The sequence below is a fragment of the Hemiscyllium ocellatum genome, chromosome 6, assembly GCF_020745735.1.
Source record: "Hemiscyllium ocellatum isolate sHemOce1 chromosome 6, sHemOce1.pat.X.cur, whole genome shotgun sequence".
Taxonomy (NCBI): Eukaryota; Metazoa; Chordata; class Chondrichthyes; order Orectolobiformes; family Hemiscylliidae; genus Hemiscyllium; species Hemiscyllium ocellatum.
The window spans coordinates 54,309,917-54,324,073 of NC_083406.1; the positions used below are offsets into that span (position 1 = coordinate 54,309,917).

Below are 14,157 nucleotides of genomic sequence, written 5' to 3' on the forward strand. Positions count from 1 at the left end.
ACCTCTGCCTCCCGAATGATCCGCAGTTCATCCAACTCCAGCTCCAGTTCCCTAACACGGTCTTGGAGGAGCTGGAGATGGGTGCACTTCTTGCAAGTGTAATCAGCAGGGATGCTAATGGCTTCCCTCAACTCATACATGTTGCAAGAGGAACATTGCGCTGCCTTCGCTGCCATCCCTCAAAAAGGTAAACTTTAAAAAACTAGATCTAAAGAAACAAACAAGCAAAATGCAGCACTTACCTGCTTACCACAACGGGTCTTATTATTAGGTGAGAGGAGGGCGGCGGGTGGGAGGCTCTACACGTGCACACTACCCCTCGACACACGCACACATTTACCCCCCACACACACTTCCCGCCGATACACATACACACACACTCTTCCCCCCGACACGCACACACACTCTTCCCCCCGACGTGCACACAAACACACACTCTTCCCCCCGACGTGCACACAAACACACACACTTCCCCCCGACGTGCACACAAACACACACTCTTCCCCCCGACGTGCACACAAACACACACTCTTCCTCCCGACGTGCACACAAACACACACTCTTCCCCCCGACGTGCACACAAACACACACTCTTCCTCCCGACGTGCACACAAACACACACTCTTCCCCCCGACGTGTATACAGACACTCTTCCCCCCGACACACACACACTCTTCCCCCCGACACACACACACGCACACACTTCCCCCCGACACACACGTACACTTCCCCCGAAACACACGCACACACTTCCCCCGAAACACACGCACACACTCCCCCCGAAACACACGCACACACTTCCCCGATACACACACACACTCTTCCCCCCACTACACACACACACTCTTCCCCCCACTACACACACACACTCTTCCCCCCACTACACACACACTCTCTTCCCCCCACTACACACACACTCTCTTCCCCCCACTACACACACACTCTCTTCCCCCCACTACACACACACACACACACACACACACACACACACACACTTCCCCCCACTATATATATACACACACACACACACACACACTCTTCCCCCCACTACACACACACAGTTTTCCCTCTCCATACACACATACTCCTCAAATATACTCGGTCTCCCCTGCTACGCGCACATACTCTCACCTGCCCTCTCACACACACACTCTCTCTCGCTCCTACACACACACACACACAATGTCCCTCCGTTCCGTCACACACACACCCTCTCTCCCCTCATCCAGACACCATCTTTCTCTCTCCCTCTCTCTACCTTCCAACACATACCCTCTTTCCAAAGCCCCCACACACCCTCTCTTTCTCACCTCTCTCACAAACACAATCTCTCTCCCCCACTACACACACAACCACTCTCTGTCACCACTTTCTCCCTCCACCCTGTCACAAACACACTCTCTCCTAACCCCACATATGGACACTCTCCACCTCCTCCCCTCCACAATCTCTCTCTCTCCCCTTCCTCTCACACACACTGGAAGTGTCACAGTTGTCATACTGATAATACCTTAAGTTATCTCGAGGTAATGACTTAATGAAATTCTGGGGTTTGCATATTAATCAACCAATGGGACGGCATTATGGCCTCACAGCATCAAGGACCCATAGTTCGATTCCACCCTCAGGTGTGGTGTTTGCACCTGATCCTCGTGTCTGCATGGGTTTCCTCCGGGTTCTCCAGTTCCCTCCCACAATCCAAAGTTGTGCACGTCAGATGAAATGGCCTTGCTAAATTGCCCATAGTGTTAGATACATTAGTCAGGGGTAAAGATAGGGTAGGGGAATGAGTCGAGATGGGTTACCCTTCAGAGGGTCAGTGTGGACTTCTAAAAAAAAACCTGCATCTCCATTTTAACTGATTAAAGATTTAAGAGTCATCTTAGCTGTGTTCAATACACTTGCAGAATTGTATGACCGTTTGATCTTTTCCTTCTCAATTCTGTGTCTAAGATTTTCCTCTCTCACGAGCACCTGATGAAGGAGCAGCACGCCGAAAACTAGAGTTTTCCAATATATCTTTTGGATTACATATAACCTGGTGTGGTGTCACAATGCTCTAATGAAGGGAATTCCACAATGTTTTATAATGCTTGCATAATGTTGTTCAGCATTTGCAAACATCCTCTCTTCTGAACTTATGATGGAGTGGAGGTCACTGATCAAGCAGCTGAAGATGGCTGTGCCAAGGACAATCCTGAGAAGTTCCTGCAGAGATGTTCTCATGCTGAGATGACTAACCTTCAACAACTACAACCGTATTTCTACATGCCAGGCATGACTCCCACCAGCAGAGAGTTTGGCGTACCCATTGATTTCATTTTTGCTGGGGCTTCATGATACAAACATGGGCTTCATGTCAAGGGCTGTCACTCTCACCTCATCTCTGGAATGCAGCAGTTTTGTCCATGTTAGAATCAAGGCACAATTATAATGGTTGAGTGGAAGATATGCCAGAGAAAGTGCTTGTGCAATGCTAGGTCCGCTTGGGGGGTGGGGAGGGGGTGGGGTGTACAGTATGCTGCCAGGGCAGGGGCATGGCAACGGCTGCCAGGATCAAAGGTCAGGAGCTGAATGTCGCTAACGGATCCAAAACGGGATGTCACTGAGCATGTGTTGCTTTGGTAACACTGTTAATGACAATTTGCTTCATTTTGCTAGTGATTGAGAGTAGACTAATTAGGTGATGACTAGCCAGGCTGGATTTGTCCTGCTTTATGTGTACATGGCATACCTGGGCAATTCTTCACATCGTCAGGAAGATGCTAGTGTCATTACTGTACTGAAGGAACTTGGCTAAGGGAGCAGCATGTCTGGAAGCATTATTATTCAGTATTATTGCTGGCATGTTATCAGGACCCATCATCTTTGCAACATTCAGTGTCTCCAACCGTTTCTTAGTATCCCGAGGAGTGGATTGAAATGGCTGAAGACTGGTATCTGTGATTCTGGGGACCGTTGGAGAGGTCCGACATGTATCATCCACTAGCATTTCTGGCTGAATGCTTCATCCTTATCATACTATATGCTGCCAGGGCAGGAGCATGGCAAGGGCTGCCAGGATCAAAGTAATGAGGGTAAAATACACAGTTATTTGTATCAGTTCAGTTTACTGCTCTTCAATACGATACTGACAGGTAGAAGCATTGGATGTAATTAATATAGGATTTCCAAGAGATACTGCTGACATTTTGTCTTCATGCCTTTTGATATTTCCTCTTTCTTTAGATAAGACCCTTAGGATAATTAATATACAGAGGGATCTTAGGATGTAAGTCCATAGCTCTCTGAAAGAGTGGGAACAAAACTGGATAACGTGGTACAGATTTACCATACTGGAAGAGCTTACTAAGGCAGAGGCACGTTTTGAAACGCTTCCTCAGTATTACTGTTGGGAATGTTGTCAGGGCCCATAGCTTTTGCAGTATCCAGTGTCTCCGATGGTTTCTTAATATCCCAGGGAGTGGATCAAATTGGCTGAAGACTGGTATCTGTGATGCTGGCGACTATTGGAGGAGGCCAAGTTGCATCATCCACTGGCACGTCTGGCTGAAGATTTCAGCAAATGCTTCAACCTTATCATTTGCTTTTCTATCATGTGTATTTTTGTGGAGTCTCCTCCTACAGTGAGCTTTCTAATTATCCACTACCACTCGCAACTAGCATTTTTGCTTTTGGTGGTCAGGTGTTTGTGTATAAACGTTGGCAAGTCATGTTGCAGGGTGGCACAGTGCCTCACAGTGACCCAGGCTTGATTCCAGCCTCAGGCGACTGTCGGTGTGAAGTTTTGCACATTCTCCTAGTCTGCATGGGTTTCCTCCTGTTTCCTCCCACAGTCCAAAGATGTGAAGGTTAGGTAAATTGGCTGTGATAAAAATTGCCCATAGTGTTTGGGGATGTGTAAGTTCAGGGGATTTAGTCAGGGGAAATGTAGAGTAATTGGGTAGGGAAATGGGTCTGGGTGGAGTACTTTTCGGAGGGTTGGCATAGACTTGTTAGGCCGCGTGGTCTGTTTCGCACTGTAGGGAGTCTATGATGTCTATGAACATCTGTACAAATCTTTAGTTTCGCCACATTTGGACTATTATACGTACTTCTGGTCACCATACCATATGATGGATATGAAGGCTTTGGAGGGGATGCAAAAGAGTTTTACCACGATGTTGCCTGGTGTTATGAAGTTGTGTACTGTTTAAGGGAGCTGAAATTTCTGGCTGTGCTGAAAGAATTAAAAGTGTAACATTTTATTGACACAAATAGCTAGAGCTGCGTTACCATGGGACAAAATAAGTTCAAATTCTGCCAAGATACCAAAATCCAATCGAATTTGAATTTTACTGTTTTCGATGACATCAAACCAATGAAATGATCCAATGTTTTGGGGTATAAAATTAGACATTTTGAACAGTTAGAGGGAGAACAGCAAAGAGCTGCCAAGCGCGAACATAATAGCTAGCAAAATAGCTCTCAGAAAGGTACCTGTCCATAAAATATTTGTGCAGCAGAACACCGAAGCTGACCAAGAGAAATCTACAGAGAAAGTTCGACATCCAATGATGATAACTGGGTCTGAAATTGATTTTGCCATAAATTTAAGAGGGAATTTATCGAAGCAGTATTGTATTAGGTATTTAAAAATAGGTTTAAGAAAAATGAGTTGTAAATAGTTGCTATTTTATGTTCACTGTTGGACTTAAAGAATAAAATCATTAAATTTTTCTTGAAATAGTGAGATCTGAATTAGTTCTCTTTGCCTCTCGAAATTTAACAGATTACGGCTCAAGGTGAGCTTTTCTGGTTTAAATTAGCAGAGTGGTTTATCCTATGTCGTAACACTGGATTCAAATGCATTAGCCATAAGGAGAGGTGGGACAAACTTGGATTGCTTTTCTACAGTGTTGGAGACTAAGGGGTGACCTGATGGAAGTATATACAATTATGAGAGGCATGGAGAGGCTGAATAGGTTGGAGTCTTTTTCCCAGGGTGGAAATGTCAAATATCAGGGAACATAATTTTATGGGGAGAGGAGGAAAGTTTAAATGAGGTGTGCTAGCAAAATGTTTACACACAGATGGTAGGTGCCTGGAATATGCTACCAGCGAGGCTTTAAAAACAGATATTTTCGCAATGATTAAGAGGCACTTAGACACATGAACATACAGGTAAAGGGGCACAGACCATGTGCAGGCAGATGTGATTATTTTAGAATGACATCATGGTCAGCACAGATATGGTGGGCCAAAGTCCTGTCCCTGTGTTGTACTGTTCTATACTGATAAATGAGCTGGTGGCATAGTGGTAATGTCACTGGCGTAGTAATCCAGAGATTCAGGCTACAGGTCTAGGGAACACAAGTACTATTCCTAAAATAACTGGCAAAATAATTCCAGGGAGAGAAGTTGGTTTATGATGAAACTTATAAAATACTATCGTGACTGGAAGCAGTGTTTCATCGGCCATTAGCAATTTTAATCACACTGAATCATATGATATACTGTCAGCTCTCTGACTATAGATGGCACAAATTTGCTGCTGTTACAGAGTTGACCTAATAGGTTAATATTTCCACCCCTTCCCCCCGCGACATTCAGAACCCATCCAAGATGTGACCACTTGTTAACTACCATTGTGTCAAGTTGGAGAGTTGACAAACCTAATGAGATCTTTCAGACAGGCCTATCCTCTGGGCTGAGGGGTTTTTGAACATTGGAGTATTTCTGGGTCTGCAACTGGTATAGGAATGATTACCACTGTAGGTAGGTTGATTAGCAGCCACTGGATACCTTTTTACAGGAAAGTTAAAGGCTTTTCGGAAAGACTGGAGAGAACGAAAATTGGTGGGGTAGCACTTTTAATAAGAGATTAAATGAGATAGTTGAGAGAGATGATATAGAGTCCATTTGGGCAGAGGTGAAAATATCAGCAAGGCAAAGAAGACATTGGGAGGAATAGTGTATAGATCCAAACACTAGCCAAACTAAGAAAAACTCTTCAGCAATAAAGAATAGGAGCATGTAAAAGAACAGAGCAATTAGCTTGGATGACTTTAATCTAATTGTTGATTGACTTAAATAAATTGGAAAGGATAGCTACAACAATGAATTTTTTACCTCATTCCTGGGATGAGGGCACTGCTGGCTAGGCCAGCATTTATTACCCATCCTAAAGGGCAGTTATGATTCAGTCACATTGCTGTCTGGAGTCACATGCAGACCAGACAAGGTAAGGATCGCAGTTGCTTTCCTTTAAGGATAATAGTGCACCAGATGTTTTCTCCTGACAATCAACAATAGTTTGTTTCAAGATCATCATCAGACTCTTAATTTCAGATTTAAAAAAAAATGAATTCAAATTCCACCATCTGCCATGGCAGGATTAACATTCAGATCCCCAGACCATTCCCTGGATCTCTGGATTACCAGTCCAGTAACAATATCTCTTGGCCACTACCTCACCATGAATAGTCATAGAATGCATTAGGGATCATTTCCTAGAGCAAAAGGACATGGAGCCAATGAGGGAGCAGATTATCTTGGATCTAAGGCATAATAAATTGTTTAACAACTGATCAGAGTAAAATATCCCACCAGGAATTAGTAATCATAACATGACAGAGCTTAATATTCAGTTTGAGAATGAGAAACTTGGATCAGAATCAACCCTGTTTAACTTAAACAAAGGGAATTGCAACGAAATAAGAATAGAGTTAGCTAATGTGGATAGGGCAGGTAGAATAGCAGGGAAGAAAGTAAACAAACAATGGCCAACATTTAAAAAGGTAATTCATGTTTCCCAGCAAAAATGTTATCGCATAAAGGAAGAAAAATTTGAAGTATAAACTAACCAAGGGAGTTCAGGTGAGAGAGTGTTATAATGCATTAATTAAACATGCTGCTAAAAGCCATATTCAAATGTCACCAGGAAAAAATTCTATGTAACCTGCTTAAATAAACATTCTTCATTCTGTGAAATGATCTCGTCAGATGATCACTAATGTGATGTTTTAAAAGGTGGATCAATGGGCCCTGTTTATGTGAATCTCAGCCAACTGTTTACGCACCATGAATAGATAGTTCACAAAATAAAATATCTACAATTCTCTAAAAGCAAAGTTTACCTACTTTTGGCAAAAGAAAGCAAATCATCATCATTTCTTCAAAGGCGTTCTCTCAGTACAGAGTTATAGACACGAGCCAAATCTAGTATTGTAAGCAGCTGCAAATGTGTTGCTGGTCAAAGCACAGCAGGCCAGGCAGCATCTCAGGAATAGAGAATTCGACGTTTCGAGCATAAGCCCTTCATCAGGAAGGCCTGATGTCGAATTCTCTATTCCTGAGATGCTGCCTGGCCTGCTGTGCTTTGACCAGCAACACATTTGCAGCTGTGATCTCCAGCATCTGCAGACCTCATTTTTTACTCTAGTATTGTAAGCAGCTCATTTACCTCGCCAAATTAATTCGAGCTTTTTGTCCTCCACTGAGTGTGACTCCACGATCTCCAATCTGGGTCAGGTCACCATCTTGAAACAGTTCCAAATCCTGTTGAAATTACACAACACTTCTTTCAATAAGTTCTGAATGATCACTTTAAAGTGGTTTCATTACAAGTCTTGCTTTGACCAAAGATTACTTCATACATGTAAAACACTTAAGGGTTGCATGCAGCAACAATTTTGAAAGGTTCTCCTTCCATTGAGATATCGCCTTAAACCAGAATGTAGTTCACAGATTTGACTGATCGTACTGTAAATTCTTTTTTGACTGAACCTCATGGGCAAGCTTTTGAACTGCTCCAGCTCATATTCTAAAGATCTAAACCAATCAAGGTGAAGCAAGATTTTTTTTTCCAAAATAAGATTGCTTCTGTGTTTCTACAGCATATAAAAAAAATTATCAGGAACAAGTGAGATTCTGGGTAATCCAAGATGGAGGATAGGAAAAATCTCTGGCTGTAGCAGCTGCTCCTTTTTTGAGGTATTTTAGGTGCTGGAAGTGATTTCCGCGAATTTCAGAAGCAGCAATTACTGTTTCATATGCTGTTGCATTGTTTTGGAACTTTGGTGGAAAAAAAAGTCAGAACAACAGCAGTTTTAAAAGGGAGAAGAAGAACAGACAAAGGAAACACATGGAAAGGACAGTGCAAGAGGGGGAGAGAGAGAGAGAGAGAGAGAGAGAGAACCTGCACAGTTACTGCCTTTGCTGTTTTAAATTCATGGATCGCTGGACATCAGAGTGCGTCTGGAAAAATTAACAGTGAAATTCACAACTAATCTTACAAGTTTGGAACCTGTTTGGGTGAAGTTCGCAGCACAGTATCAGATAAGTTAATCGTTGTTTTAAGTGTGTCCAACAGAAAGGCTGCAGTAGTGAGTAGAGTGAGTTCTTTCTTGATTATATATTTTTGGAGATATGTCTCTTGATTAAACTTAAAATATAATATATGAATATATATAGTAAATTAACCTGGGGCAGTGTTTTATAGAGAAATAAGACAGTGTTATTTTCTGGGTCTGTAGATTGTGAAGGAGCAAAAATGGCCTTTAGAACAGTGATATGTACTTCTTGTCAGATGTGGGAGTTTAAGGATGACTGCAGATTATATCTGCAATTAATGCTGTTGGATGCGAGTCTTATCAGATCGAATGGTTTGGTTGGAGAGACAGTTAGATGCAATGAGGAATTTGCAATAGCAACAGTATGTGATGGATTGCAGTTATAGGAAGGGGGAAAGTCTCAGATACAGTCACAAAGATGGGTTAACTCCAGAAAGGTAAGAGAGGTAGGCACCTAGTGTAGGAGCCTTTTGCGGATATACCCGTTTCAAACAGATAAGCTGTTTTGGAAAATGTAGGTGGTGATGGATTCTCAGGGGAACGTAGCACGAACAGCCAAGTTTCTGGTATTGAGACTGGCTCTATTGCAATGAGGGATACGTCAGCTTCCAAGAGTTCAATTATGTTCGGGAATTCTCTAGTTCGAGGTACAGACAGACGTTTTTGTGGACATCAGCGACAAAGCAGAATGGTGTGTTGCTTCCCTGATGCCAGGATCAAGGGTGGCTCAGAGAGGGTGCAGAATGTTCTCACGGGGAAGAGGGGCCTGCAAGAGGTTATTGTCCACATTGGAACCAAGACATAGGAAAGGAAAAGGTTGAGATTCTGAAGGGAGATTATAGAGAGTAAGGCAGAAATTTAAAAAGGAGGCCCTGAAGAGTAGTAATATCTGGATTACTCCCAGTGCTATGAGCTAGTGAGGGCAGGAATAGGAGGATAGAGCAGGGAATGCATGGCTGAGGAGCTGGTATATGGGAGAAGGATTCACATTTTTGGATCATTGGAATCTCTTTTGGGATAGATGTGACCTGTACAAGAAGGACGGATTGCACCTAAATTGGAAGGGGACTAATATACTGGCAGGGAAATTTCCAAGAGCTGCTCATAAGGATTTAAACTAGTAAGGTGGGTGGGGGGGGGGGGGTGAGACCGAGGGAGATAGTGAGGAAAGAGATCAATCTGAGACTGGTACAGTTGAGAGCAGAAGCGAGTCAAACAGTCAGGGCAGGCAGGGTAAGGGTAGGACGAATAAATTAAACTGCATTTATTTCAATGCAAGGGGCCTAAAAGGGAAGGCAGATGAACTCAGTGCATAACTAGGAACATAGGACTGGGATATCGTAGCAATTACGGAAACACGGCTCAGAGATGGGCAGGACTGGCAGCTTAATGTTCCAGGATATAAATGCTACAGCAAGGATAGAAAGGGATGCGAGAGAGGAGGGGGAGTGGCATTTTTGATAAAGGATAGCATTACAGCTGTGCTGAGGGAGGATATTCTAGGAAATACATTCAGGGAAGTTATTTGGGTGGAACTGAGAAATAAGAAAGGGATGATCACCTTATTGGGATTATATTATAGACTCCCTAATAATCAGAGGGAAATTGAGAAACAAACTTGTAAGGAGATCTCAGTTATTTGTAAGAATAATATGGTGGTTATGGTAGGGGATTTTAACTTTCGAAACATCGACTGGGACAGCCATAGTGTTAAAGGTTTATATGGAGAGGAAATTGTTAAGTGCGTACAAGACAATTTTCTGATTCAATATGTGGATGTACCTACCAGAGAGGGTGCAAAACCTGACCTACTCTTGGGAAATAAGGCAGAACAGCTGACTGTGTATCAGTGGGAGAGCACTTTGCAGCCAGCGACCATAACTCTATTAGATTTAAAATATTGATGGAAAAAGCTAAACCAGATCTAAAAGTTGAAGTTCTAAACTGGAGAAAGACCAATTTTGACAGTATTAGGCAAGGACTTTCGAAAGGAGAAAGTGAGGACTGCAGATGCTGGAGTACCAGAGTTGAAAAATGTGGTGCTGGAAAAACACAGCAGGCCAGGCAGCATCCGAGGAGCAAGAGAATCGACATTTTGGGCATAAGCCCTTCTTCAGAAATCCTGATTCCTGAAGATGGGCATATGCCCAAAACGTCGATTCTCCTGATCCTCAGATGCTGCCTGGCCTGCTGTGTTTTTCCAGTACCACATTTTTCAACTCAAAGACTTTCGAAAGCTGATTGGGGGCAGATGTTCACAGGTAAAAGGACGGCTGGAAAATGGGAAGCCTTCAGAAATGAGATAACGAGAATCCAGAGAAAGTGTATTCCTGTCAGGGTGAAAGGAAATGCTGGTAGGTATAGGGAATGCTGAATGACTAAAGAAATTGAGGGTTTGGTTAAGAAAAAGAAGAAGCATATGTAAGCTATAGACAGGATAGATCGAGTGAATCCTTAGAAGAGTACAAAGGAAGTAGGAGTATATTTAAGAGGGAAATCAGGAGGGCAAAAAGGGGACATGAGATAGCTTTGGCAAATAGAATTAAGGAGAATCCAAAGGTTTTATAAATACATTAAGGACAAAAGGGTAACTAGGGAGAGAATAGGGCCCTCAAAGATCAGCAAGGTGGCCTTTGTGTGGAGCCGCAGAAAATGGGGGAGATACTAAATGAGTATTTTGCATCAGTATTTACTATGGAAAAGGAAATGGAAGATATAGAATGTAGGGAAATAGATGGTGACATCTTGCAAAATGTCCAGATTACAAAGGAGGAAATGCTGGATATCTTGAAACGGGTAAAGGCGGATAAATCACCATGACCTGATCAACTGCACCCAAGAACGCTGTGGGAAGCTAGAGAAGTGATTGCTGGGCCTCTTGCTAAGGTATTTGTATCATCGACAGTCACAGGTGAGGTGCCAGAAGACTGGAGGTTGGCTAACGTGGTGCCACTGTTTAAGAAGGGTGGTAAGGACAAGCCAGGGAGCTATAGACCAGTGAGCCTGACCTCGGTGGTGGATAACTTGTTGGAGGGAATCCTGAGGGACAGGATGCACATGTATTTGGAAAGGCAAGGACTGATTAGGGATAGTCAACATGGCTTTGTGCGTGGGAAATCATGTCTCACAAGCTTGAGTTTTCTGAAGAACTAACAAAGAGGATTGATGAGAGGAGAGCAGTAGATGTGATCTATATGGACTTCAGTAAGGCGTTCGACAAGGTTCCCCATGACAGACTGATTAGTAAGCTTAGATCTCATGGAATACAGGGAGAACTAGCCATTTGATTAGATTACTTTCAGTGTGGAAACAGGCCCTTCGGCCCAACAAGTCCACACCGACCCGCCGAAGCGCAACCCACCCATTCCCCTACATTTACCCCATACTATGGGCAATACCTAACACTATGGGCAATTTAGCATGGCCAATTCACCCGCACATCTTTGGACTGTTGGAGGAAACCGGAGCACCCGGAGGAAACCCACGCAGACACAGGGAGAATGTGCAAATTCCACACAGTCAGTCGCCTGAGGCGGGAATTGAACCCGGGTCGCTGGCGCTGTGAGGCAGCAGTGCTAACCACTGTGCCACCATGCCACCCTGGATACAGAACTGGCTCAAAGGTAGAAGACAGAGAGTAGTGTTGGAGCGTTGTTTTTCAGACTGGAGGCCTGTGACCAGTGGAGTGCCACAAGGATCGGTGCTGGGCCCTCTACTTTTTGTCATTTACATAAATGATTTGGATGCGAGCATAAGAGGTACAGTCAGTAAGTTTGCAGATGACACCAAAATTGGAGGTGTAGTGGACAGCGAAGAGGGGTACCTCAGAATACAGCAGTATCTTGACCAGATAGGCCAATGGGCTGAGAAGTGGCAGATGGAGTTTAATTCAGATAAATGTGAGATGCTGCATGTTGGGAAAGCAAATCTTAGCAGGACTTATACACTTAATGGTAAGGTCCTAGGGAGTGTCGCTGAACAAAGAGACCTTGGAGTGCAGATTCATAGCTCCTTGAAAGTGGAGTTGCAGGTAGATAGGATAGTGAAGAAGGCATTTTGTATGCTTTCTTTTATTGGTCAGAGTATTGAGTACAGGAGTTGGGAGGTCATGTTGCGGCTGTACAAGACATTGGTTGGCCACAGTTGAAATATTGCCTGCAATTCTGGTCTCCTTCCTATCGGAAAGATGTTGTGAAACTTGAAAGGATTCAGAAAAGATTTACAAGGATGTTGCCAAGGTTGGAGGATTTGAGCGAAAGGGAGAGACTGAACAGGCTGGGGCTGTTTTCCCATGGAGCGTCGGAAGCTGAGGGGTGAGCTTATAGAGGTTTACAAAATTATGAGGGGCATGGATAAGGTAAATAGGCAAAGTCTTTTCCCTGGAGTCCAGAGGGCATAGGTTTAGGGTGAGAGGGGAAAGATATAAAAGAGACCCAAGCGGCAACTTTTTCACACAGAGGGTGGTATGGGTATGGAATGAGCTGCCAGAAGAAGAGGTGGAGGCTGGTACAATTGCAACATTTAAGAGGAATTTGGATGGGTATATGAATAGGAAGGGTTTGGAGGGATATGGGCCGGATGCTGGCAGGTAGGACTAGATTGGCTTGGGATATCTGGTCGGCATGGATAGGTTGGACCGAAGGGTCTATTTCCATGACTCAATAACTTTCCTTACAAGTAGAGCTTTCTTTTCCAAGCCTTTCCATGATTCTGTACATTGACTCATCACAGGAATAAACAAAGAGACATGTCATTATTCAGTTTAGAAACATCTTTCAATGATGGTCAACTCTACTTGCTTTCTCGAGCTCCACAACCATGATCCTTCATTTTCCCCAGTGCTCCTTTGTATGACTCTTGTTGAAAGATTTCATCCTGACTGTACCTCATTACATAGACTCCTCAAATTGTGAGCACAGGAAATGTAGTCAAATGATAAGTTAAAATAATTTTGATTGCTAAAACCCTGAGATCAGTTTATACACGTAAACTGAAACTGAGATTGTTAGTTTTCTATGTCGTACATGATTCCAGTAACAGATGTTTGGACAAATTGATCATATAAGCCACCTGGGCAAATCTACATATTTGAACTACGTGGCTACTTTTCAAATTCTAGTGATTCCCTCTGCACTTTAAGGTAGGCATTGCACCATTCTGTAAATGCAACACAACAGGCACTCAGAAATATCTATTGCAAAATCTTAATGTACTGGAAAAAAAGTGTCCCTGCAAACAATGGAAAATAAAGCTACAAACCAATTCATTGATTCACATGGTGATCAAAGTATATACTTCATTGAACAACTCCAAGAAAATTAATCATCCTACATTCAATATTTGCAGAAGAGAAGAGCTGGCAAGTTATTCATCAAAGGCCGTCAGTTTGATGCAGTAATATGATTTGTAAATCAAAAAGTGCAGTTAAAACATTTACATGAATCAGTGAAAGAATAAGTGTTGTGGTTCACTGAAAAATAAATCACTCACAAAAAGGATTTTTTAAAAAAACATTTCAGTGGGACAAGAAGAATTCACCGAACTAGTGACTGTCCCAGATAAAATGTCCATCTCCAGTCTACATTAAGCTGCTGAAAATTTACTCAACATGTCACAAAGACACAGGTGAATGCTGGAATAGGCCACGCAAATAGTGAAAATGAGGTCTGACTCCCAAAATGGATTAGGTCTCTCAAAAGGGACTTTGGGTGATCTACACAATCACTGCACCAGTTGACAGTCTGATATCAAACCTATTGTTTAAAGTTCTAAAAGTTCATTTTATTCATCTTTCTAGCAAGGTAGATTTCGATGATGACTTGAT

General features: G+C 43.0%; 1 protein-coding gene across 3 annotated transcripts in view; it reads right to left on the minus strand.

Annotated features, from left to right (window-relative positions):
• The window catches only part of abcc4 (ATP-binding cassette, sub-family C (CFTR/MRP), member 4), a 472,542-nt gene that overhangs the window by 315,521 nt on the left and 142,864 nt on the right, over positions 1-14,157 (minus strand). For all 3 annotated transcript variants that reach the window (XM_060825961.1, XM_060825960.1, XM_060825959.1), the window contains exon 12: positions 7,445-7,539. In XM_060825961.1, coding sequence (XP_060681944.1) covers positions 7,445-7,539 — 95 coding nt within the window. The remainder of the gene's footprint in view (positions 1-7,444; positions 7,540-14,157) is intronic.